The following is a 25117-nucleotide window of genomic DNA, read 5'->3' as shown; positions in this document are numbered from 1 at the left end:
TGCTGCACTGTCTGTATAAAGTTTATAATACACTGCAATTTTCAAATTTTTATGCATTTTATGAGAATTGTACTGTCAATTTGTTTGATTGCCAGTTGATGTACGTCCTCCCTATATATACTTGGCACTTTTGTGAGTTTGTCATGGCTTGAGAAAGGTTCCTGTTGAACCGAAACGTTGCTGTTGTTTTTGAGGTGAATAAATCCACTTTGCTTTCATCTACCTTGAAGTCCTGGTGCCGTCACTGTTTTCTACGTTTTCTTCTATATATATATGTATATATATATATATATTTATAGATATATGTATATCTGTCTATCAATGTCCCATGAGCCATGGCTGTAGAAACACAGCCCTGGCCATGGGAAATTGCTCTAGGCAAAACAAGTCAATTAGTTATTATCTTGCCTTGTTTACTAAAGAAAGACAGGAGAATCTGCTTTTGATCTCCTGTCTCCCTACTCTGCGGGGGGCTGGAGCCATAATTAGGGATGCGTCTTGTGATGCATCGCAGGACTTCCTCACTAATTACATTACACACCCCCCCCCCCCCCACGGCATGCTCATGAGTCGGCCAGTGATGTCATATCACCGCACCGACCGGTGTGAGCCGGGCGCGAGCAGCACTATTGTGTGTGCACCTATCCCAGTGCCAGTTTGCTAGTTCTCTTTGCCTGCTCCCACCACCAATGGAGGAGCTCTCTGCCCTGTTCCCTGCACAGACGCTCATATTAACCATTTATATTCCCCTAGCCCTGCACATTGCCTTGGTCCCCTAGCCCTGCATATTCACCCTGGTACTTAACCCTTTACCTTCACTAGCCTACACTGGTCCCCTGGTATTTAACCCTTTACCTTCCCTAGCCTACACTAGACCCCTGGTATTTAACCCTTTACATTCCTGCACATTCCCCTAGTCCTGCACATTATTTAACCTGCAACTTAACATTTTAAGTTCCCTAGTCTACAACTTACCCCTGGCAACGTTAACGTTTACACCTTGGTAACGGGGACAGTTAAAGTCAGGTGGGGATGGGACACAGAAGCCAGCGTGAGGGTACTGTATTTTATATGTATGTTTAGATACGTGGGTGGGTATTACGATAGAATTGTAATATCTTATTGTGATAATGTGCCACATGTATTGTCAATATTGAATACATATTAATAGTTATTATGTGTATTGAGGTATACTGATACTATACCGTGAATATATATTTGGTGTATTTGGTGTTTAATAACTGAGTGTGATTATTGTTGGTTAATAAAGCTTGCTTTTATTTACTATACAATTGTGTCGTGATTCACCGCGTGTACACACACAGTTACTTTACATAGTTACATAGTTTGTACGGTTGAAAAAAGACACATGTCCATCAAGTTCAACCAAGGGATGGGAAAGGGGAAGTGGGATGGGAAAGGGGAAGTAAAAAATTTCTACACATAGGAGCTAATATTTTTTTGTTCTAGGAAATTATCTAACCCTTTTGTAAAGCCATCTACTGTCCCTGCTGTGACCAGCTCCTGCAGTAGACTATTCCATAAATTCACCGTTCTCACAGTAAAGAAGGCTTGTCGCCTCTGTAGGTTGAACCTTTCTTTTTCCAGACGGAGGGAGTGCCCCTTGTTTTTTGAGGGGGTTTTACATGGAACAGGATTTCACCATATTTTTTGTATGTGCCATTCATATATTTATATAAGTTAATCATGTCCCCCCTTAGTCGTCTTTTTTCAAGGCTAAATAGGTTTAGTTCTTTTAATCTTTCCTCATAACTTAGATTCTCCATGCCCCTTATTAGCTTCGTTGCTCTTCTTTGTATTTTTTCCAACTCCAGGGCATCCTTTCTATGAACTGGAGCCCAGAACTGGACTGCATATTCTAGATGAGGCCTCACTAATGCTTTGTAAAGTGGTAATATTACATCCCTGTCCCGCGAGTCCATACCTCTTTTGATACACGACAATATTTTGCTGGCCTTTGAAGCAGCTGATTGACACTGCATGCTGTTATTTAGTTTATGATTTACAATTACACCCAGATCCTTCTCATCAAGTGAGTCCCCCAGTGTAGCTCCCCTAGGACATATGATGCATGCAGGTTGTTCGTACCCAGGTGCATAACTTTACATTTATCTACATTAAACTTCATTTGCCAAGTGGACGCCCAAAAACATCTTGCCTGCAATTCACAAACATCTTCCATAGTCTGGACTATATTGCATAGCTTGGTGTCATCTGCAAAAATAGAAATAGTGCTATTAATCCCATCCCAGTTAGTAAGGCAAATAGTAAAGCGTAATACTAAGGAAAAGGTAGGGGAGCTAGGCATAACCCTCGTGGCCCTAATTAAAGCAGGTAGTAATATTGGGTGATACTAGCCAGTAAACCCACCCCACTAAATATTAGCGCCTATAACAGTTCACATCCTGATTACAAATTTGTGATCACCCCAGTCCCACATCACCACTGGCATTAATATAAAAGCTGCTGCTCCACTTCCCCTTTATCCTGCAAGGATCACTCTGCTTTAATACTATTCTACATGTATTGAATGCACTTGCACTTGCTACAACATTTATTTCTTTATATACAACAAGGCAACTGGCAGATGTTTTTCTTATTTTTTAGCATGCATTACCATGCTTTCTGGGTATGTCCCACTACTTGCGCCAATTTTAAAGGATTAAAATAGCACTATTATCTGCATAGCACACTGTCTCAATATTTCCTTGGAAAAAGGGCTCTGTATCCCTTAAACACATTATATTTTAGAGACTTTTTATTTGTCCATTAATAAAAAACTTGATCAGCAATTTAGTGTGTCGTGGATGTTTTGCGCCTGGATGGTATCATATTGTTACAGTGCATCCCTCACCTGGTATCCATTTCTTTATCTACCTCCGTCTATTCCCTGGCAAGGTTGGCACCTGACACCCTAAGGAAAACTACACTGGCACATCCTTCCTACCATTATATTCTGCAATAGTGTTGTATCCATGCATAACATCTAAAAGGTGAGACTCCATTCTCTTTGCCTAACAAAAAGAGCTAATCTTAACCTGATGTACTCACCCTATGTAGTGCCTTTTGTGCTCTTATTTTTCCAGCCATTTTACACTTGTTGACCTAAGGCATCAATTTTCTACTCAGGACCTGTTAAAGATCTACCAGTAGTTCTCGATCTACTGATTGCCCTACTAGGCTCTGGACCACTAATAATGTTTGTGCATGTAGTGAAACTACAGTTTTTTTCTGGGGCTGTCTGTACAAATCAGATTAGTGCCAGCATTGTCCACAAGTTTTGGTGGGATCTACCGATAATCTAATGTTTATACAGGTCTCCTGAATGGCCCCTGACGAAAAATGTAGAGGAAAACAAGAATGGTGCTGGAAGATTAACCAATGTCAGAAGTGTCTTTTAGCAGCTTTTCTTCCTCTCCTAATTGAAACAGTCAGAAGTTATGACCGGTGTGGGTCCAGTTGCTGAAAACCCTACTAATCACAGGAACGAAGTGGCAAAAGGGATAAGCTCAGAGCCCTTCGGCTCTGTTTGCAGAGCGGTGTATGGGCTCAAAGAAAGTCTTTTGCCCGTAAACAATAAACCCACACAGGGCTGTAACTAGGAAAGACTGAGCCCAATAGCAAACTTTTGACTGAGTCCCCCCCTCCCCTGGGTATCACACAACCCCCCCTTGTAGATAATGCCTACCTATAGATTCTGCCACACAGCGCCCCCCTATAGATAGCACCATACAGCCCCCCTGTAGATAGAGCCATACACAGCCCCAGTAGATAACGCCATACAGCCCCCCGTAGATAACGCCATACAGCCCTCCCCTTATAGATAACACCATGCAGCCCTCCCCTGTAGCTAACGCTATACAGCCCCCCCTGTAAATAACGCCATACAGCCCCCCTAACGCCATACAGCCCTCCCCCCGTAGATAACACCATACAGCCCCCCTGTAGATAACGCCATACAGCTAAAAAAAAACCTGTAGATAATGGCATACAGCCCTCCTGTAGATAACGCCATATAGCCCCCCTGTAGATAACGCCATAGAGCCCCCCTGTAGATAACGCCATACAGCACCCCTGTAGATAACGCCATACAGCTCCCCCTGCAGATAACGCCATACGGCTCCCCCTGTAGATATCTAGGATAGGGGATACATTTGTGATCGCTGGCAGCAATAAGGAGAACGGGGGACCGAAAGTCCCCCAAAGTTCCGCATGACAAACCTCGGACTTCCGGGGTCTGTGCAGTTTAATAAAAATGAAAAGAGCGCTGGTCACGCAAGTGCACAGGCGCGACCGGTGCAAAATTAATTTCTATGGAGCTGCCGACAGACCCCGGTAGTCCACACACAGGGGTGTAACTAGGAAAGACTGAGCCCAATAGCAAACATTTGACTGAGTCCCCCCCCCGCGCCCCTGGGTATCACACAACCCCCCCCACCTTGTAGATAGTGCCTCCCTGTAGATTCTGCAACACAGCGCCCCCTTATAGATAGCACCATACAGCCCCCCCTGTAGATAGCGCCATACACAGCCCCCTGTAGATAAGGCCTTACAGCCCCCGTAGATAATGCCATACAGCCCACCCCCTGTAGATAACGCCATACAACCCTCCCCTGTAGATAACGCTATACAGCCCCCCTGTAGATAACGCCATACAGTCCCCCTGTAGTTAACACCATACAGCCCCCCTGTAGATAACGCCATACAGCCCTCCCCCATAGATAACACCATACAGCCACCCTGTAGATAACGCTATACAACCCCCCTGTAGATAACGCCATACAGCTCCAAAAAATCCCCCTGTAGATAACGGCATACAGCCCCCCCCCTGTAGATAACGCCATACCGCCCCCTGTAGATAACGCCATACAGCCCCCCTTGTAGATAACGCCATACAGCCCCATGTAGATAATGCCATACAGCTCCCCCTGCAGATAACGCCATACAGCCCCCCTGTAGATAACGCCATACAGCCATCCCCCGTAGATAACACCATACAGCCACCCTGTAGATAACGCTATACAACCCCCCTGTAGATAACGCCATACAGCTCCAAAAAATCCCCCTGTAGATAACGGCATACAGCCCCCCCCCCTGTAGATAAAGCCATACCGCCCCCTGTAGATAACGCCATACAGCCCCCCTTGTAGATAACGCCATACAGCCCCATGTAGATAATGCCATACAGCTCCCCCTGCAGATAACGCCATACAGCCCCCCTGTAGATAACGCCATACAGCCCCCAACCCCCCCCTAAAAAAACAAACAGCCAAGAAGTTCCGTATGACAAAGCTCGGACTTCTGGGGTCTGCGCAGTTCAATAAAAATGAAAGGAGCGCTGGTCACGCATGCGCACAGGCGCGATCGGTGCAAAATTTATTTCTATGGAGCTGCCGACAGACCCCGGAAGTCCGAGGTTTGTCATGGAGAACTTCGGGGGACTTTTGGTCCCCCTTTCTCCTTATCGCTGGGCGTCCCAGCGATAACACATGTATCCCCTATCCTGTGGATAGGGGATGCATGTCTTTTGTAGGAACAACCCCTTCAGTGGCGTCGCACAGTAGCAGCCATAGCGGATGCTAGCGGAGCCTCTGGCCATGGGGGGGGCATTCCTCATGCCTCATGCTGCGGGCCCCGTAGCAGTCGCTATGGCTGCTACAGCGGTAGTTACGCCACTGACCCCACATTTCCTGATAGACCCCCAAAAAAGCGAACAGAGCCTAAATGACAGCTGAGTGCCTCTTCTTCTTTAAACTAGTGATCTATGATATGTAAAAAGGTCACTGTTAAAAAAAAACAAAAAAAAAAACAGGTCTACAAAGATATAAATAAAAACCTGTGATTTGGTTTATTCATACAAAGAGGCAAGATTAGATGTTGCATGTGCCAATGAAACTTACCAATAAAAAGAAAATAGATAGATAGTATTTACTTAAAATATATCTATCTATCTATCATCTATCTATCTATCGATCACATCCTACAAATTAACATATTAATTAACTTCTGATTATTATGTACTATTAAGGTTGTAAGATAAAAAAAACAGGATACATACATTTCTTTCTTGGCAGAACATTAACAAGTTTCCAAGCTTTTTGCCTTCCCACTTTATTCCACGCAGTGACTGTTAAATTATAAAATGCTACATTGGAAAAAGTAACATTAATCTCTGGCCCTGAAGAAATAAGAGAAAAATGTTTTATTTTAATGCTGTTAATTAAAACTAAATCAGAAACATTTATATAACATAAAATTAAGTAGTGGATACTTACCTTTGTTATTGTAGGCTGTTTGATCATCCATATTCCATAAGTATGACACATTTGTGCCCCTAGTCAGTGTAGAACTGAATAATATGATGTCATCTTTATATACATCATTGACATTTGCCACTATGGACAAACCTGCTGGAGCTGCCTGTACACAGTAAGGACCAATCTCATCTGTGGCAGCAAATAGCTCATTGAATGCCATAACCTTAATAAAGTAATCACCAGCTAAAAAAGGAAAATAATAATAACGATATATTAAACAGTTAGCCTATAGTGAAAGAATTTGCAGTAGCGAGTCAATTTACAGTACAGTTGGGTCTACTTTCTGTATGCACAAAGTCAGTAGTGAAGTCCTTGAGAAAAATTGATTGAAGAAATTGTATTTTGGGCACTGCTGGCAAAATTTTCCATAACACTGACTTTTCTTATTGTTTTTGTGTTGTTTGAAATTACCAGATTCAATACAACATAATTTCTGGTGTGGACTTCAACAAACTGGATTGTAACATCATCCTGCATCAAGTTGAGGAACTGTCTCCTCTTTGCAGTAAAATAAGTATCATTACACCAATCAATTTACATATAATTACAATCTCCCCTTATATCCACTGTCCAGACCTCTTTACTTGTTTAAAGAGTACCCATCGCTGAAACTCAGTTTGTGATAGCATATTAAAACACACTACTTTTTCTAAGGGCCTGTTCACATCACGTTTGCCTTCTACTTGGTCTTTCCGTTCATCTGTTCTGGCAGAGGAACAGATGAACCGAAAGACAAACGGAAAGTATAGTTTCCGTTTGCAATACCATTTATTTCAAAGGTATTTTTTTTTCTTTCAGTTGGTTTCAGTCTGCCTCTGTTCCGCTAGGTTTCTGTTTTTTTTTTTTTTTTACGGAAAGAATAGCGTAGCACACTACGCTATATAATAACACTCAGTTAGTCACGTAAGAGGCTCAAAGCTGAATAAAAAAAATTTAGACTTCACAGGAAGCATAAGCTCTAACTGAGTGTTATTAAATATATCTCTGAATAACTATACAGATATATAAGCATCTGTGGAAATGTGTGTGACAAACCGTGAGTTATTAGGTCCAATTCACACGAGCGTATTTCACGTCCGTGTTACGTGAATTAATACAACGGACGTCACATGGACCTATGCAATTCAATGGGGCCATTCAGTTTTTTTCACACAGCGTGTGTCCGCTGCCTGAAACTCACTGCATGTCGTATAGTTGTGTGTCTTTTGCGCATCATGCATCCATTGAAGTCAATGGGTGTGTGAAAATCACGGACAGCACACAGACGTCATCCATGTGCTGCCTTTCACGCATCAGTTGCTAAAGAAATGATGAGAAAAAGAAAAACACCTCCCTCAGTTTTTTTTGCTGACGTAAAAAATGCGCGCGTAAAAAATGCAGACTCGCACCGTACACAGTTGTCACATGGAACTGCAACACGTGCAAAACGTTCCATTTTTTGCGCATGCAAAATGGACACACTCATGTGGATACGGCCTAAGTCACCCACTATCTATTCCCTGCATAGACTAGTAACATAAACCAGAAATTATTGGATAGGCTACCCTAAGACTTCACAGAAATGCGAATCTCAAGGAGCACATGGCTACATTTATAACAGGCAAGTTACACTCAAAGTAAATCAATTGTTATTAGTATAATTTATGTGTAAAACAGCTGCCAAATCTTTAAACCATGACAAAAGTTAATCAGCAAACCACATACTATCACTATTTTCTTTTAGAATGTTATAAGTTACCTTTACTATATCTGTGAAAAGCAGATGCACCAAATCCAGTTGTCAGCACACTTCCATTGATGGACACACTGGGGGTTTCATCACCAAAATCAAATATAAAATTGGCCTCAACATCAGTAAGCACCTTAAACTGTATAGGTTCAGTTGAGTAAGACCCATCAGCATTTTGTACAAGATTAGCGTGATCAATTCTAGTAGCAATAAAGACTGTAAAACTGTCTATGGTATCTAAAACTTTAATATGTTTGGCAGATGATTGGATCTGTGGGCTACCAATTTCTGACGTAGTAATGTAATACATCCCAGAAACATTTGCAATTACACTTAGAGAGCTGAAAAACAAAATGGAAACATTATTGAGTAAACCTAAATAGAAAACTCTCATTCAAAATTAATTACATTCAAATATCACGTTTTTATCGTCTTAATAGTTACTTAGTACATTCTAAATGTAGAACAACAATGCTTTTCTCACAAAAAAAAATCTGCTTAGATAATATTCACTATATTCACATGACAGTTAAAAACTTCTGTTTTCAGAACAATGAAGTTCTATGGGTGTATTCAGACAGCCATTTTTTTAAACAGCCCGTGAATACTCGTCATCAAAAGATAGAACATGTTCTATTTTTGGCCGTTTTCCCGACTTGACTGCACCCATAGAGTTCAATCGATCAGTTTTTAACAGCCGTTTTTCAGAAAAGTAATCTGTGGGACGGCTGTTAAAAACTGATCCTGGCCCTTACAAGGTGACTCCTCGGACAATTTAAGCGCTGAGCCCGAGGAAGCCCCTGACGTCACTGTCCATATATGGACAGTGATGTCAGGGGATTTCAACTATGGAGTCCCCAGCCAGAGCATCGCAAGCGCTCTGGCCTGGGAATCCTGTCTTGGGAAACCCTAGACATCACTGTCCATATATGAACATTGATGTCAAGGGCTTTGTATTGCGAGAATCCCCTGCCAGAGTGTCAGAAACTCTCTGGCTGGAGATTCCTCTCCTGGAGGAACCCCTGACGTCACTGTCCATATATGGACAGTGACTTCCGGGCTTTCAGATGATGGAATCCCTGGCAAGAGCATTAGCGACGCTCTGGCGGGGGATACCACTCCTCCAGGAGCAGAATCTGGGCAGGGGAGTGGGGGGATGAGGTGGTACCTACAGAAGGGTTGGCACGATCTACATGGGCACTGTGGCTCGATGTTCGCACTATCTACAGGGGACACTGTGGTGCTATCAACATGGGCACCGTGTGTGGCACTACCTACATGGGTACTGTGTCCCTATGTGGGCATTGGCACTTTATAAGTGGGCACTATCTACAGAGCGCACTGTGGCACTATGTGGGCACTGTGACACTAGGTGTGCACTAGCTAAAGTGGGCACAAGCTATGTGGGAACTAGTTACAGACGTCACTGTGGCACTATCTACAGGGGCATTATCTACAGTGGGCACAGTGGCACTATCCATGTGGGCATTTTCTACAGTGGGCACTATCTACAGAGGGCACTGTGGCACTACTTAGGCACTGTGGCACTACGTGTGCACTGACTACAGTGGGCACAATCTATGTGGGAACTAGTTACAGAGAGCACTGTGGCACTATCTACAGGGTCATTATCTACAGTGGGCACTGTGGCGCTATCTATGTGGGAATTTTTTACAGAGGGCACTATCTGTGTGGGCACCATCTACAGTGGGCACAAAGGTACTACTTACATGGGCAGTGTGGTGTTTTCAGGGGGTTGGGACCAAAAAACCCTGACTAATAAAATTCATAAAAAATTTTATAAAATGGATGGCAAACGGATGCAAAACGGCTGTTAAAAAAGGTCAGACAACCTGGAAATGGATGACATTTTAGAGACACACTGATGCAAAAAAAAATCTGACAGTTGATCCGTTTTTATTGGCCTTTTTTTCACTGTCTTATGAATATAGCCTAAGCAGATTTTTATTTAAAAAAAAAAAAACAACAAAATCCTTTTACCAAACTTGCCTCAATATTGTACACATGAAATTACAACATCTACCATACTGTTTAAATGTGGGTCCATGCTTACTTCCAAACTGTTATAAAATGCCTGGATGGTAGTCAATTTTCAATAAATAAAAAAAAAATATTCTATATTTTTTATCAATAATAAAACTTCTTGTTTTTTTAGAATTTCATTTTTACACAATAAAAAAAGGCCACATTAAAAAAAACTAAGTGGAATTGTCTAATTTTGCCTAGGTACATATGATATTCATGTGAGGCCCTATATTTTATACCTATGAGCACTTTCAAATGTACTTATGACCTTACCTTCCCAGGAGAGAATAGTTATTGAATGGACTATAGATAGTCCATAAATATGAAACTCCTGAACCAGATTTCACAGATAAAGTGGCATTGATGAGGTCGCCCACTTTAATAATAGGTGGAGTAAACAATATAATCTCAATAGCTTCTTCTATCATAGTTTTTTCTATTTTCTTCATGGTGCTGACTAAATTGGAAACTTCAATTGTAACATTGTAGCAAGCCATATGATTATATCTGTGGAAGTTTGTAAAAACAGAGCAGAAATGTTGTTTATGGAAACAGCCCTTAGTAAATTCTTGTGATTGGACCTCGATGCTTTCACCATCCCCAAAATTCATTAGCACTGCATACTGCTGGTAGGGCTCCACAGTAACTATGAATTGGGTAAAATGGCCTACAAACGCTTCCTGCGTAGTCATTGTAACATTAAATATAGGGTATTGGACAAGCGTTTTCATGCTTGCTGAGAGGTTTCCTTCATGGCTTTCAACTTCAATTTTCACAGTTAAATAACAAGGTGCTCCAATATCAAGATTCAACTGAAATGAAAATAAAAAGAACATTCTAACATGTTATAGTTTATTCTCTAAATAGAAAAAAATGTCATAAAAAAGCATTTCAAACACACTACAAATGACAATGACATTAACATTATTTTTTAAATAATATTACATTGTGATTAGAACTACCAGCAAATTCTTGTTATCTGCATAGTGAGAGCCTTAATCACACACATAGAGGCATAGCTTGCCTAATCTATATGTGTATCATGGGACCCCAACCATCTTCGTTAATAACATCAGTCTGTATAGGATCTAATACATTGTATAGGATATGGCATTAAATGCAAGTTCACATCTGCACTGCCCATTCATAGTACCTCTGTCCTTTGCACTGCCCCATTAATAAATTCTGCAGCCCAAAATTCTAGATGCTTTGTGTGCCATTTTTTGGGCAAGAAGAGTATGAGGGTATGTTCACAAGCTGTGTTTTCAGGCGTTTCTTGGGGTGTAAATGCCTCGAAAAAAGCCTGAAAAAACAGAAGCTGAATGCCTCCAAACATCTGCCCATTGATTTTGATGGGAAAAACAGAGATTCAGTCAGACAGTGCATTTTTTTACGCGGCTGTTTGAAAAATCGGCATGCAAAAAAAACGCCCAGTAAAAAGAAGTGCATGTCACTTCTTGAGCCGTTTTCGAGGCCGTTTTTCATTGTGTCAATAGAAAAACAGGTCCAAAAAACAGCTCCAAAAACCGCATTAAAAAACGTTTGATGCTTTAAAAGCGGCTGAAAATCAGAGTCTGTTTTTCCTTGAAAACAGCTCAGTATTTTACAGCCGTTTTTACTTTAGCGTATGAACATACCTTGAATATAAACAATCTGTAATAATGTATTACCCTTTTCATACCAAAATACTGCCTAATATGACAGGATCAGGTGAAACAATGATATTAGAAATACAGGATGTCTGTACTGGTGGAGTGATGGGGACAATATTGAACCAGAACTTTATGAGAATAATTATAATTTTTAGTAAATCAAATATACCTTTTGGTTAATTTCATAAACTCTGTCTCTATGCTCATCCAGTTTGCAGACTGGTTTCTTAGTAGGGTGAGGAAACATTGGGTGTTATTGGAGGAGGTTCAGTGTCCTTCTCCACTAATCTCTCACCATTTACTTGAGCTTACTCAAACCTAAACCAAAAGAATGTCCCTTAATAACGCAATATTTTTGCATCTGTGGGACAGATTTTTGCCGAAATGGTCAACATTGCAGAGACCAGGTTCCTTAACTCCATTCTTTTATAATCCGCATTTACAGCTATAATGCATATCTTACGTTATCTAATGTGAAAGTTTGTGTGTGGTCTAATCTGTGGTGTTTCTGCAAAATGTTGTACCTGATCAATCTTTCCCACATTCAGCTCTCTGTGATCGCTGTGAAAGATGCTGTCAGTCTTGATTGACCAACTGGACTAATTTGTTAGGTCATTATTACCGAGCTCCCATGCCTATCACAAATCACTTTTGTAGACTCTAATCAATCCTAGCTACTCACTATTTTTTACTTAATGTGCAGATGACCTGGACCACCCTTTAGATGTTGATTCTAAACTTGCACAAGTAGTGTAAAGGATCTGCCAGGCACTACGTCTGTGGATACTCCCAGGATTAATCAGTCGACACCTGAGGCCAGACCTCTTAGACTGACACCGGCTCCCACCAATCAGGGTGGCAGGCTCAGGAGTGGGAGAGCCTATCGCGGCCTGGTCAGTCGGAGTTAGCTCCGCCCCCTGTCCATTTATACCTGCCGTTTTCTCTTCCTCATTGCTTGTTATTCTTCTTGGATTCCTGGCCCCACTGCTGCCTTGCTCCAGCCTGCTTCTGCCGTGCTTCTGCCTTGCTTCAGTTCCCGCTTATCCTGCTTCGCTCTGCCCCTGGCTTGCTTCCTGCTCCGTGCTCTGCGTTTGTATACTCCACTACATTCCAATCCTGACTGGCTCGTTCACCACTCCGTTTCCTCACGGTGTTCCGTGGGCTACTGCCCCTTCCCTTGCTTGTTCCCTGTTTGTATCCCCTTGCACTTAGTCAGCGTAGGGACCGCCGCCAAGTTGTACCCCGTCGCCTAGGGCGGGTCGTTGCAAGTAGGCAGGGACAGGGCGGTGGGTAGATTAGGGCTCACTTGTTCCCTTCACCTCCTTCCTGCCATAACAAGTAGGCAAACCGTTACAATACACTCATATTATCCATCAGTACTAGATATAACTGGTGATATGGCCAATAATGTGGAGAATAGTGGAAGGAATATATCAATCTTTCTTTCTGTGCCAAATAAAATTACGACTTTTGCATCAATCACGGCACTTTACCAAGAAGTGGGCTAGGTATGTTGAAAGGGACTGGGCATTTTACAGATTGACAAATTTACTATAATTTAGGCCAAAAATTTCCATCAATTATAGTGCAAATCTGACTTTCTGGCGCATGGACAGGCAGAAATGTGTCTAATTTATTAAGAGGTATGCGTCTCTTCATAAATTAGGCGCCCCTTACTTCAGCGCTTTTTAGACTAAGACTGGCGTATGAAACACCAGTCTTAATACATTTTCCCCATTGTGCTTTGACTTTTTTGGTGCTGTGTCACATGCTGTGACATTACATCACTGATGTCCCCCCTCAACCCCATCCATATTGCAGTTGGTCTAGAAGATAAAAAAGCGTTATGAGCAGGCTCAGATTTCCCCACTGGGGAACTAGTGAATCCCCCGATGGGCCTAGACTCCATGCAGCCCACAGGCTGCGAGCGGCACACCGAGACACATCCAAATTTACAAACTGTGGCAAGTAACAAGATGTCATCTTGCTACTGTTTCATCTAGTTACTTCCCCGATAGCCATGCCTCAGACAAGCAGCATATCCCGCACCAGAGAATTACACACACACAGAGCAGTACTGTGAGGCAGTGTGTAACGTCCGCGGCCCATCGTTCCCACTCACCCCTCGATGGCCGCCACCGCAGACTCCCGAGTGCTGGCTGGCATCTCCTTCCTGAGAGGCACCAGCACTCACTTCCACTCCGCTCTGCAGTATCCTCTAGGGTGCGTGTGCATGCTCGTTCCTGGCCTTAAAGGGCCAGCACGTGCACATGAAAAATAATACAAATCAGCCCTAATCACCCTGGACTATAAAAAGGGCTCTGCCCTTTCACTCCTTGTCTTAGCATTGTTGTGCATTCCCATGTTAGTCTTGAAAATGGTCCCTTAGTCTTATACTGTTCCCAATGTTCCTGTGCCCTGCTACCTGTATCCCGTGCTGGGTTTGTTCCTGTGCCCTTACTAGTGTTGGAGTCGCGTTGTGCTGCTGTCATACACCATGTCTGGTGTCAAAGTTCCATCTGTGCCTAAGCCTCTGTTATTGTCTGGACTATTACAGGTATCCTTGTGCTTAGACTTTATATAGACTTGGTACACTGTTGTTTGGCCAGCTGCTACTCCGCTACAGTGGGTCCACAGATCGTGACAGTAAGCTCAGGCCATGGACCCCGCTGGTCAACCCAAGACCATGACGACGTCACAAGTCATGCAGGCAGACATGCGAGACCTCTGCTCACGACAGGACCAACTACTCCAGGCGGTGAACGCCATTGCACATCGGCTGGAATGTGCAAGCTGCAGTCTTCACGGCACCTGTTCTTTGTTGCTCCTGCTGTTCCTCCTGCTACATCTCCAGTCAGTACCAGTACCGTTTCCCGATTTTCCCTGCCACTACCTCTTCGCTATGACGGAGACGCAAAGAACTGCAGGGGGTTTCTGAACCAATGCCATTTCCTTCTGATGATGCAAGGATCACCCTTTTGTTCTCTCTCCTTACTGGCAAGGCCTTGGCATGGGCGAACCCCATTTGGGAACGTCACGGACCAGAGACAAAGTTTTTTACAGACTTTCCTCATAGTATTTGAGGAACTGGGGAGAGTCTCTTCTGTAGTTGCATCTCTGCTGACACCTCGCCAGGGAGACATCTGCGTGGGCGAGTACGCCATTCAGTGCTGTACCCTGGCTGCGGAACTGGCCTGGAACAATGAGCCCTTGGTGGCTACATTATGGCATTGTCTTCTGAGATTAAAGACGAGCTTGCCGCTCGAGAGCTGCCTCCTAACCTGGATGAACTCATTCTTCTGGCTACCCGGATTGACATGATGATCCGGGAACAGTCCCAAGAGGTCCGCCGGGAGAGAAGATTCCCTAGGCTGGCTCCTACTTCCTAGCAACCCCTGCTGCCCTCATCAGTAGTCCCACCAGAGGAGCCTATGCAAGTGAACCGGCTTAAATTGTCATCCCAGGAGAGACAACGCAGACACACTTCGGGACGGTGTCTATATTGCGGCCTAGGAGGCCATTTTGTGCGTTTGTGTCCCCAGAAGCCAAAAACACTCCAGTGCCTAGGATTGGTTGGAGAGACAACCGTAGGCGGAACGGTGCTAAATAAGAAACTCTCTCCTAAATTGTCCATTCCCTTGACCATAGTGTCCAGAAGACGCACTAGGTCTCTGCCTACCTGGACTCCGGGTCTGCGTCAAACTTTATCCAACAGGACCTAGTGGATCAGCTCCAGTTGCCTCAGTGAATGGACTTCCTCTACCTTATCCTATCGTGTCCGAGACCAAGCGACTGTAGCTTCAAGTTGGAGTCCTTCTTACCGAGCAGATTGCATTCCTCGTCTTGCCTGAAGCCGTCAATCCTGTTTTGTCCTGGACTGGAATTCCAGAGAAGTTCTCCAATGGGGCTCCAAATGTCTCCACCGCTGCCTGTTACAGATCCACCCTCCTCTATCTCAGTCGTTAACAGGATTACCCACTAATTATGCTCAGTTTGCAGACGTATTCAGCAAGAAGGAGGCTGAGATGCTTCCCCCACACCGGGTGTACGACTGTCCAATTTAACTGGTTCCTAATGCTTCACCTCCCCGTGGACGGGTATATCGTCCCTCCTTGCCAGAGACTCAATCCATGTCAACCTATGTCAAGGAGAATCTGGAGAGGGGCTTCATACGAAAATCCTCCCCCCTGGCCGGGGCCAGCTTCTTCTTCGTTAAAAAGAAAGACAGATCTCTTCAACCCTGCATTGACTACAGTGGTCACAACCAGATCACGGTCAAGAATAAATACCCATCACCACTAATATCCAAACTATTTGACCGTATACGAGGAGCCAGGATTTTCTCTAAACTAGACTTGCGTGGGGCTTACAATTTGATCTGAATCCATCAAGGTGACGAGTGGAAGACGGCATTCAACACTCGAGACAGGCACTACGACTACATGGTGATGCCCTTCGGTCTGTGTAACGCTCCCGCGGTCTTCCAGGAATTCGTAAATTCTATCTTCCGACATCACCTCTATGTCTGTGTTGTGGTCTATCTCAATGACATTTTTATCTTCTCTTCAGATCCAACGACATATCGGAGGCATGTCCGTCAAGTTCTGCTGCGAATACGGGAGAATCGCCTGTACGCTAGGCTGGAGAAGTGAATTTTAAAAAAAATTCCCTGCCCTTCCTGGGCTACATCATCTCGGATCAATGTCTCCAGATGGATTGTGGGAAAGCAAAGTCCGTCCTGGAATGGCCACGTCCTCAAGGTCTGAGGTCCATACACCGGTTTTTTTTATTCGCTAACTTCTACCGACAGTATGTCCCCAATTTCTCTTCACTGACAGCTCCCATCTCTACCCTTACCAAGAAAGGTATGAACTCCAAGGTGTGAACTCCAGAGGCAGAATCGGCATTTAATAGCCTCAAGAGTGCATTTACTTCAGCCTCATTCTCCATCATCCTGACATGTCTCGAGGTGGACGCTTCTTCTGTTGGTGCAGATGCACTTCTGTGTGTAGCTATTACTCAAAACTTTTTTCTCCCGCAGAGCGCAATTACTCTATTGGGGATCGGGAGTTACTGGCTATCAAGTTGGCTCATTTGGTGGGACATGCTTTATGGTTATCATGACAGCTACACTCACTAGTTGGTTGCAGCTTCCCAAATAAATAAAAATCTTTATGTACACTTTGATGTTGCGTTCACATTGAGTCTTGTTACGTGCATCATTTTGTTCATTACGGGGGATACACTACATAATTTCTATATATACAACTTCGTAGCTATTTTTTCTGGAGTATATTGCTTTCAGTGGTGTCTGTACCTCATTTTGTCACTACATAATAGCTCCCTAATTCATTGTTATGGCATTCTTGTGTGCATTCTGGTTTCATAGTTATCCATCACTTATTATCATTCTTTTGAAAAAAATATTTTTTTTATAATGTAGTTCAATAAAATATATATTTTATTTGTCCATGTAGTTATGGTTGCATGAATTCCTTTTTCAGATTTTGGTTGTATATCTGAGCGGAGATATAACCACGTTTTATTTTTTGTTGGGACTATATATACAGTGAAGGAAATAAGTATTTGATCCCTTGCTGATTTTGTAAGTTTGCCCACTGTCAAAGATATGAACAGTCTAGAATTTTTAGGCTAGGTTAATTTTACCAGTGAGAGATAGATTATATAAAACAAAAAAAAAGAAAGTGACATTGTCAAAATTATATATATTTATTTGCATTGTGCACAGAGAAATAAGTATTTGATCCCCTACCAACCGTCAAGAGTTCAGCCTCCTCCAGACCAGTTACACGCTCCAAATCAACTTGGTGCCTGCATTAAAGACAGCTGTCTTAAATGGTCACCTGTATAAAAGACTCCTGTCCACAGACTCAATTAATCAGTCTGACTCTAACCTCTACAACATGGGCAAGACCAAAGAGCTTTCTAAGGATGTCAGGGACAAGATCATAGACCTGCACAAGGCTGGAATGGGCTACAAAACCATAAGTAAGATGCTGGGTGAGAAGGAGACAACTGTTGGTGCAATAGTAAGAAAATGGAAGACATACAAAATTACTGTCAATCGACATCGATCTGGGGCTCCATGCAAAATCAAAATCTCACCTCGTGGGGTATCCTTGATCCTGAGGAAGGTGAGAGCTCAGCCGAAAACTACACAGGGGGAACTTGTTAATGATCTCAAGGCAGCTAGGACCACAGTCACCAAGAAAACCATTGGTAACACATTACGCCGTAATGGATTAAAATCCTGCAGTGCCCGCAAGGTCCCAATGCTCAAGAAGGCACATGTACAGGCCCGTCTGAAGTTTGCAAATGAACATCTGGATGATTCTGAGAGTGATTGGGAGAAGGTGCTGTCGTCAGATGAGACTAAAATTGAGCTCTTTGGCATTAACTCTACTCGCCGTGTTTGGAGGAAGAGAAATGCTCCCTATGACCCAAAGAACACCGTCCCCACTGTCAAGCATGGAGGTGGAAACATTATGTTTTGGGGGTGTTTCTCTGCTAAGGGCACAGGACTACTTCACCGCATCAATGGGAGAATGGATGGAGTCATGTACCGTCAAATCCTGAGTGACAACCTCCTTCCCTCCACCAGGACATTAAAAATGGCTCGTGGCTGAGTCTTCCAGCACGACAATGACCCTAAACATACAGCTAAGGCAACAAAGGAGTGGCTCAAAAAGAAGCACATTAAGGTCATGGAGTGGCCTAGCCAATCTCCAGACCTTAATCCCATCGAAAACTTATGGAGGGAGCTGAAGATCCGAGTTGCCAAGCGACAGCCTCGAAATCTTAATGATTTACAGATGATCTGCAAAGAGGAGTGGGCCAAAATTCCATCTAAAATGTGTGCAAACCTCATCATCAACTACAAAAAAACGTCTGACTGCTGTGCTTGCCAACAAGGGTTTTGCCACCAAGTATTAAGTCTTGTTTGCTAAAGGGATCAAATACTTATTTCTCTGTGCACAATGCAAATAAATATATATAATTTTGACAATGTGATTTTCTTTTTTTTTTTTTTATATATATATATAATCTATCTCTCACTGGTAAAATTAACCTAGCCTAAAAATTCTAGACTGTTCATGTCTTTGACAGTGGTCAAACTTACAAAATCAGCAAGGGATCAAATACTTATTTCCTTGACTGTATGTATGTATCCCTCAGCAGGATGCAATACAGTCTGGGTGGTGGTGGACCGGTTCTCGGAGATGGCACGTTTTGTCCAGCTGACCAGCCAACCTTCTTCTCCGTGACTGGCAAATCTCTTCATTCAGCACATTTTCCGCTTGCATGGCTTGCCCCTTCATATCGTGTCTGATCGGGGGTTCAGTTCACCTCAAAATTCTGGAGAGCCTTCTGTAAACTCCTGTATGTGAAGTTTGACTTTTCCCCGGCCTATCAACCGCAGTCCAATGGTCAAGTCGAGAGGATTAATCAAATCATGGAGAATCATCTACCTCACTTTATCTCCATGCAGCATGATGACAGGGTACAGCTTCTTCCATGAGCCAAGTTCTCATATAGCAACCACACAAGTGAGTCTACTACTTCCACCCCGTTCTACATTGTCTACCGCCAACATCCACGAATCCCTCTTCCTGTTCTGGCTACATTTAAGATACCCGTAGCTGACTCTGCATTTGGGAACTTTTTACAGATCTGGCAGCAGGCCCGCTCCTCTATTCTGCTGGCAGTCGATCGCATTAAGCGAAAAGCGGATACACGGAGAAGAGAGCCGCCTCAGTTTCTTCTGGGTACCAAAGTCTGGCTGTCCTCAAGGAATATCCGTCTGAAGGTGGCCTCGTACAAATTTGCTCCCACGTTCCTCTGACCTTTTGAGATCCTGCAACAGATGAACTATGTCTCTTATAAGCTTCGGCTGCCTCCTACCTTCAGAATTCCCAACGGTTCTTCCGATGTGTTCGACGTAAAAGAGATCCTAGACCACAAGAAAGTAGGAGGAAGGACTTTTTATTTAGTGGATTGGAGAGGGTTTGGTCCTGAGGAGAGGTCCTGGGAGCCAGTAAAGAACCCTAATGCCCCTACCCTCATTAAGGAAATCCTCTCACACTCTGGACCCAAGAAGAGGGTGCGTAAAGGGGGGTACTGTAATGTCCGTCGTTCCCACTCACCCCTCGACTGCCACGACCGCAGACTCCCCAGTGCTGGCCGGCATCTCCTTCCTAGGAGACGCCAGAACTCACTTCCGCTCCGCTCTTCAGTATCCTCTATGGTGCACGCGCGTGCTGGTTCTCAGCCTTAAAGGGCCAGCGCGGGCACATGAAAAATAATACAAATGAACAATAATCACCCTAGACTATAAAAAGGGCTCTGCCCTTTCACTCCTTGCCTGAGCGCTGTTGTGTATTCCCATGTTAGTTTTTCAAATGGTCCCTTAGTCGTATCCTGTTCCCAGTGTTCCCGTGCCCTGCTACCTGTATCCTATGCTGTGGTTGTATCTGTGTCCTTTCTAGTGTTGGAGTCATGTTGTGCCATCTGCTACGCCTGCTGTCAAACACCACGTCTGGTGTCATCTGCCACGCCTGGTACCATCCGCCACATTTGGTGTCATCTCCCGTCAAAGTTCTATCTGTGCCTAAGCCTCTGCTACTCTCTGGACTATTACAGGTATCCTTGTGCTTGGACTTTGTATAGACTTGGTATGCTGTTATTTGACCAGCTGCTACTCACTACGGCGGTGCGGCCTAGTGGGTCCACATACCCACGGATCCTGCCAGTGTTTTGCCTTTACAGTGACAGGTACCAGGGCTGAGAAGAAAACAAAGGGCTCAGACAGCAGGCTTAGCTGGCAAAAAAAATAAAAGAACAGTGACCAGGCCTTTGGCGTATAATAGATAATATACTCGGCGGCGGATGGCATAAAAAACAACCTCAAAAAATGATGGCGGATTTATTCTTTTTTTCCTTTTCCCCCAAATAAATTAAATAAAAGTCAATCAATAAATTGTATGTATTCCAAAATTGGTGATAATTAAAACTAAAATTCTTCCAGCAAAAATAAGCCCTCACACAGCTACATTGGTGGAAAAATTTACATTTTGGCTTTTGGAATTTGCGGACACAAAAATAAAAAAAGTCATGCTTTTACAGTCCAAAAGTAGTAAAAGTTGAAATAAACTAGACAAATTTGGTAACGTCGCACCCATAATGACCTCGAGAATACAGTTATGTTATGTTATCTATACTGCATGATACATACCATAAACAAAAAAGGCCAAAAACAATGGTGAATTTACTATTTTTTCCCATATTTCCATATATTCATAGGATATGCCATAAATGGCTGATAGATGCACCTATCTCTCGAACGCGGGTCCCCCGACCCCATACCGCCTTATGAGGTGGCCGCGAGCCGCCACATCCAGGCAGTGCATCGGTGCAGGAAAGAACCAGAAACAGCATAGCTAGCGAGCTAGCTAACACCTTCACCAGGCAGGAAGGGGGTTGAGGGCATTCAGGAGATTGGTGCAGGTCTTAGAGGTGACTACTGTGGATATGCCATAAATGTTTGTGGTGGCCGAACTACTTTAATCAATAAATGATATGTACCACCGAAAAAAATGGTGTCCGTAGTTTTTTCAGCGTGCTGCGCTATTATTTCCTGCCATTTTTTGTTGAATCTGCGATGGAGCCTCTTAACACAATATTTCCATGTAGCATTAGGGTGGGCACCCAGAATCCATTTCACTGGTGGGCCCTGGGCACCCCAGTCCAAAATTAATTAGGAATATGGTAATAGTGAAACATCCTACTGTGTGTAATGATGGGGGAAGGGAAACGGACAAGTGAGCCCTAATCTACCCGCCACTCTGTCCCTGCCTACTTGCAACGACCCGCCCTAGGCGGCGGGGTACAACTGGGCGGCGGTCCCTACGCTCAGTAAGTGCACGAGACAAACAGACACAAAGCTAAGGGTACACAAAGCTAAGGGAAATCGGGCAGTTGCCCACGGCAACACCGTGAGCAACAAGAGTGGTGAACGAGCCGAGTCAAACCAGGAGTGAACGAGGTACCAAACGCAGAGCAGGAGAGTAGTCAGAAAGCCAGGGTCAGTATGGAGCAGGATCAAATAGTCAGAAGCTGTAGCTGGGCCAGGAAACCACACGAGAAGAATCACAAGCAAAGGAGGAACAGGAAAGGCAGGTATAAATAGACAGAGGGCGGGAGCTAGCTCCGTCTGGCCAGGCTGCGATAGGCTCTCCCACTCCTAAGCCCGCCATCCTGAGTGGTGGAAGATGGAGCCAGTCTCAGAGGCATAGACTCAGGTGCAGACTGATTACCTATGGGCGTATACACAGAAGTTGTGCCTGGCAGATCCCTTACACTGTGCTTAATTGTTTGCATCTGCAAGTCTGTCTCACACCTATTGTTGGTACTCATTTGATATGACTCGTGTTCTGTTATGTTGATTGTTGACACTGTACCTGGACGCTATGCAATTCTTTATTGTTTGTTAAAGTTTTACAAAAGATCTCAATATGAAAAGATAGCACATAAACTGGCATTTAGAATAGAAATGTGAAGAAAAAAAAATCACCTTAGGTTTACCAATTACTGTTCTGTTGGTTTCACAATCTGAGAAGAACCAGCGATAAACTGCATGAGAACCACTGTTAGTTCTAGCAATATATGTCAAACGTGTTGGAGCGTCAAGACTTAACAAAAAAGAAAAATAAACAGCTAAAATTACATGTTTTGCATTAAATTAAGACGATTCAAGTAATTCAAAATTTTATTTTTAAAATAAAAGTTATTTAACTTTCAAATATAATGTGGGGGAAATATATTATTGCATTGCATGCGCATCTTTATAAATTTGGTGCATCTTACTCCAATGCATTTTGGTTTTAGACAGGTGTATGAAACGCCACTCTACGTCAATCTCCCCCTTTGTGTTTTCATTTCTCACCGTTTTTGAGATTTTTGTTTGCTGTCTGCTAATGGGAAGATTCTTGTTTACATTTAGAGACAGCAAACCTGTACAAACCTAGTCCTGTTCTCAGCTGTGGAGTGGATACAATTGTATCCTAGATGCAATGCTCTGTAACTATAATACATCACCAGAAGAACATATCTCTCTAGTAGTTAGCTATGTATCCAGAGGCATAGCTAGGTTCTTCTGCACCCGGGGCAAATATTCAGATTGCCCCCCCCAACTTATTTCCCGACATCTCCTTCCCCCTCGCCATGTTTTCTTTCCCTACCAATCAATGAGATGTAATTTTTTTGTTCACAATTTTTTTAATGTAACGCGAGTATAAAAGCATTTCTACATTTTACAAGCGATATAGTTCTATAATGTAATTAACATAAAAATAAATGAAAAGAAAATAAATTAAAGAGGCCACACACAGCCCCCTGTAGATAGTGCCACACAGCCCCCCTTGTAAATAGTGCCACACAGCCCCCCTTGTACTTAGCGCCACACTGTGAACAGACTGGTGAGCGGTAGCCTACCGCTACCACTCTCCGCTCTGCCTGGTGTGACTTACCGGAGAAGCCGAGGAGGTCATGCGGCGCAGGCAGCGACGGAGTTCCTTCTGACTAGGGTTGGTGACAGCCAGGGCCGGCCTTAGGTTGAATGGCGCCCTCTGCGGGACTCTCTATTGCCGCCCCCTACACAAACCAAAAATGAACCACATATATGGACACGCTGGAACATATATACTGTACATACATAAAGACACAGATATTTAGACATACAGGCAAATATACATACACACAACTGGAATATATACATACAGGTAAATATATAGCCGTACAGACACATATACGCACACACACACACACACACACACACACACACACACACACACACACACACACACACCGGCATATAAATACACAGACAGGAACATATACAAATACATAAAAGGCACAAATATACAAACACAAAGACACATTCACAAACAGACCCATATATACCCACACAGGCACATATGTACACAGCACAGATAATGTAGTAGTGTTACCTGCAGTCCTATGTAACACCACAGATAACACACAGTGATAACTCTCTGAGTACAGATAGTAGTGTTACCTGCAGTCCTATGTAACACCACAGATAACACACAGTGATAACTCTCTGTGTACAGATAATGTAGTAGCTGTTGCCTGCAATCCTATGTAACACCACAGATAACACATTGTAGCAGAGCTGAGATTGTAATTTAGCACAATGTGTTATCTGTGGTGTTACATAGGACTGCAGGCAACAGCTACTACATTATCTGTAATCAGAGTTATCACTGTGTTATCTGTGGTGTTACATAGGACTGCAGGTAACACTACTATCTGTATTTAGAGAGTTATCACTGTGTTATCTGTGGTGTTACATAGGACTGCAGGTAACACTACTACATTATCTGTACTTAGAGCGTTATCACTGTGTTATCTGTGGTGTTACTTAGGACTGCAGGTAACACTACTACAGTATCTGTACTCAGAGAGAGATCACTGTGTTATCTGTGGTGTTACATAGGACTGCAGGTAACATCTACTACATTATCTGTACTGTGTAGCAGAGCTGAGATTGTAATTTAGCACACAGTACAGATAATGTAGTAGATGTTACCTGCAGTCCTATGTAACACCACAGATAGCACAGAGATAACTCTCTGAGTACAGATAATGTAGTAGATGTCACCTGCAGTCCTATGTAACACCACAGATAACACAGTGATAACTATCTGAGTACAGATAATGTAGTAGATGTTACCTGCAGTCCTATGTAACACCACAGATAACACAGAGATAACTCTCTGAGTACAGATAATGTAGTAGATGTAAGAGACAAACACATGCAGAGACAAACACATGCAGAGACAAACACATGCAGAGACACACACATGCAGAGACAAACACGCAGAGACACACACACACACACACACACACACACAGACACACAGACACACACAGAGACACTCACCATGTCTCCTTGCTGACAGGTCAGGACGGGCTGTGTGTGGGCGGAGCTTCCTCTCTGCTTCTTGGCAGAGCACAGAGCACAGGCAGATGCAGGAAGGCTGCAGCACGGGAGTGGACCTGTCCCCTGACCTGAGTCATCTGACCTCATGTCACTGACGTGAGGTCAGGTGACTGGACTGGTCCACTCCCTGGCCGTCACAGACCCCAGTCAGAAGTAATGTCCTGGCTCTTCCTAAGCTGCTGCAGGTGTCCCACATACGGGGCGCCTGTCAGCAGCGATCAGCTGCTCTTCGGCGCCCCCCCTTCCCTATCCTCCGGGTTGCCCCGGGGCAAATGCCCCGTCTGCCCCCCCCCTAGCTACGCCCCTGTAT

At 43.6% G+C, this 25117-nt stretch overlaps 1 protein-coding gene across 1 annotated transcript in view; it reads right to left on the bottom strand.

Annotated features, from left to right (window-relative positions):
* Nucleotides 1–25117, bottom strand: part of PKD1L1 (polycystin 1 like 1, transient receptor potential channel interacting) — a 433476-nt gene that overhangs the window by 311923 nt on the left and 96436 nt on the right. The window contains exons 11-15 of the mRNA XM_075828219.1: nucleotides 22357–22474; nucleotides 10387–10925; nucleotides 8077–8408; nucleotides 6297–6521; nucleotides 6080–6199 (exon numbers count right to left, since the gene is read on the bottom strand). Coding sequence (XP_075684334.1) covers nucleotides 6080–6199; nucleotides 6297–6521; nucleotides 8077–8408; nucleotides 10387–10925; nucleotides 22357–22474 — 1334 coding nt within the window. The remainder of the gene's footprint in view (nucleotides 1–6079; nucleotides 6200–6296; nucleotides 6522–8076; nucleotides 8409–10386; nucleotides 10926–22356; nucleotides 22475–25117) is intronic.

The sequence above is a fragment of the Rhinoderma darwinii genome, chromosome 5, assembly GCF_050947455.1.
Source record: "Rhinoderma darwinii isolate aRhiDar2 chromosome 5, aRhiDar2.hap1, whole genome shotgun sequence".
Classification (NCBI taxonomy): Eukaryota; Metazoa; Chordata; class Amphibia; order Anura; family Rhinodermatidae; genus Rhinoderma; species Rhinoderma darwinii.
Note: the sequence above shows the minus strand (reverse complement) of the source record. Positions and strands in the feature narration are given on the sequence as shown.